We start from the raw sequence: 2,784 nt of genomic DNA on the forward strand, positions 1-2,784 counted from the left end.
TGGCGGGTCCGGGCTGGGGATTCGAACCCGCCACCTTAGGTGTATGTGGCTGGCGCCTTAGCCGGTTGAGCTATAGGCGCCGAGCCCTGTAATTCAATTTCTACCTCCCAACAAGGTTCCCTCCCCTTTGGCACTGCTAGAACAAAGGTCAAGAAACTTGAAACAGTACCGAAGACATTTGAGAACCATGTCCAAATCTACCAAGTAGGAGATGACATAAGGCTTGCCGTTGTCCAGGGTCTCCAAGGCCTGAGAAGAGAATAAGGTCAGCAGAGATATTTTGGTGTAGGAATGAAACAAAGCAAAAGGGCTGATGAATAGCACTGAGGCCTGACTGACTAGGTTTGGTGGAAGCCAAGGGTAAGTGGCACCCTCTGTGCCACTGAATGTTGTAGATATTTCTGGGCCATTGTCTTGGCCTCTGCAAAGGCATGGAGGAGGAGAAAGGGAAGCAGGAGGCACCAACTTCTCACTCAGTCCTTTCACAAACTTCTTTTAGCTTCTGCTCCCTGCCAGATCCAGGTGCTAAGAATAAGGAACATGGAGATTACAGAGCAAAGAGACTGCAAATAATGACACAAGTCATGGATCACATGTGTGGACAGCTATGCTCTATAGGAAAATGGCAGACTGCCCAGTCCCATCTAAAAATACCAACCAGAGAAGAGCTCTTTAGACTAAAGGCTGAAGGACACATAGGAGGCAACTAGCCAAAGGGGATGGCACAAACAGTAACGGTGCAGAGAGCACCCAAGCAGGGGAGCTGCAGGTACAGAGGGAAGGCTGAGCTAGGCTGGGTATGATGCCATAGTCCAGCATAACTCAAGTGATGGAGCCACACCAGGCAGGGTCTTACAGACCATGTTGAGGACGTTAGTCCTAGCATACAGAATGCCATGTGAGGCTTAAGAATGGAGTGCCATGGTATAATTTGCCTTTTTTTTTGAGACAAAGCCTCAAGCTGTCACCCTGGGTAGAGTACCCTGGCATCGTAGCTCACAGCAACCTCCAACTTCTGGGCTCAAGCAAGTCTTCTGACTCAGCCTCCCAAGTAGCTGGGACCACAGGCGCCCGCCACAAAAGCCGGCTATTTTTTGGTTGCAGCCGTCATTTTTGTTTTTGGCGGGCCCAGGCTGGATTCGAACCCGCCACCTTAGGTGTACATGGCTGGCGCCTTAGCCATGTGAGCCACAGGTACTGAGCCGCCTTTTCTTTTTTTGAGACAGAGTCAAACTCTGCCATCCTGAGTAGAGTGCCCTGGCATCATAGCTCATAGCAACCTCAAACTCTTGGGCTCAAGCAATCCTGAGTAGCTGGGACTATAGGCTACAGGCACCTGCCACAACACCTGGCTATTTTTTAGAGACAGGATCTCACTCATGCTTGGGCTGGTCTTAAATCCTGAGCTCAAGCAATCCACCTGCCTCAGCCTTCTAGAGTGTGAAGATTACAGCATGAGCCACCATGCCTGGCCTATACTTTGCATTTTGGAAGGTTCACTTTGGCTCCTATGTGCATGTCAGATAGGGGAGGGGAAGGTATTGCCTTCTGGTTTCTTTGCCTCTTGTAGACAAGGACAAGGCCACCAAGAAGGGGCTCAGGGAGTAGTGTCCATCCCTGGGCATCTCTCTCCTGGAAGGGCCTCCCCAGTATAACTCTTTTCTCCCTAACCCCAAACACCACCTTTCTTAGTCAAACATGTGCATCAGAGGAAACTCTGAGAGGCTCCTCTGGTTGGCACAGGGCATACCCTAAAGGTGTCCATTCTATGCCATTCTGAATAGTCATATATTAGCAACATGGCCCCTATGTCTTCATAGGATGCTACAAGCCCATTCACCACATGTGACTGGAGGAGGAGAGAGGGTTGATGACTCACCGCCAGGTAGGTTCGGTCTCGTTCAATCAGATCAGCCAGGCGGTTCAGCAGCCGACCCCTGTAGGACGCATCCATGCGGCGCCAGGGCGAGCCCAGCTGGAAGGCATCCCGGGCAGCCTTCACTGCCCTGTCCACATCTTCCTAGAAAACACCCACAGAGGCAGCTCAGGCCTTCTCAGCAGGAACTGCCACTGAACACTGCACTACTTGCTGCCAAGCACATCCATTGGGCTGTTGGCACATGCTGCACAGGAAACCTGCCTCCAACAGTCCTTCGCGCCTCCTAGATAGGGCTCCATGTGACAAGCTGCAGAGTTCAGCAATAGGCCTGAATAATGCAACCTTTTCCCTCTTCCTTCCAGAAACTGGGGAGGGGGGAAGGGGGGGGCAAGAATCCTACAGGTTCTACATTTTTATTTCAAAACCCCCCAAAGAGTTTTGGAGGGAGAGGCAGCCAGAGGTCAGTGCTTAGAATCTGACTCCTAAAGAAAACAAGGCCAATAAAAAGATAACCGGCGTTCTCCAACAAATCCAGTTTTCACCGGCTTTCCCCTCCTTGAGGAAGTAGTAATCAACACAGCCATCATTTTCTATATCAGGAGATGTGAATCAGGAGGCAGGGAACAGAATTTTCATTCATGTTAAACATACTCACCACAGGTCATCCTCTAAACCAGAAAATCATTCACATTTGCTTTTAGCAAAGAAAGCAAGGGCTACTATACAAATGCAAAGAACTGTCTTAAAGCAGAGGGCAGGAAGCAATCCTGAATTATTTTTATTTTTTTATTTTTTTTTGAGACAGAGCTTCAAGCTGTCCCCCTGGGTAGAGTGCCGTGGCATTACAGCTCACAGCAACCTCAACTCCTGGGCTCAAGCGAGTCTCCTGCCTCAGCCTCCCAAGT

At 50.0% G+C, this 2,784-nt stretch overlaps 1 protein-coding gene across 1 annotated transcript in view; it reads right to left on the reverse strand.

Moving 5' to 3' along the window:
• ALDH2 (aldehyde dehydrogenase 2 family (mitochondrial)) overlaps nt 1–2,784 on the reverse strand; it is a 33,863-nt gene that overhangs the window by 18,420 nt on the left and 12,659 nt on the right. The window contains exons 3-4 of the mRNA XM_003795983.3: nt 1,880–2,020; nt 170–249 (exon numbers count right to left, since the gene is read on the reverse strand). Of these exons, the coding sequence (XP_003796031.1) occupies nt 170–249; nt 1,880–2,020 (221 nt within the window). The remainder of the gene's footprint in view (nt 1–169; nt 250–1,879; nt 2,021–2,784) is intronic.

Source organism: Otolemur garnettii, unplaced genomic scaffold (genome assembly GCF_000181295.1).
Source record: "Otolemur garnettii isolate 467f Iridium unplaced genomic scaffold, OtoGar3 scaffold00099, whole genome shotgun sequence".
NCBI lineage: Eukaryota > Metazoa > Chordata > Mammalia > Primates > Galagidae > Otolemur > Otolemur garnettii.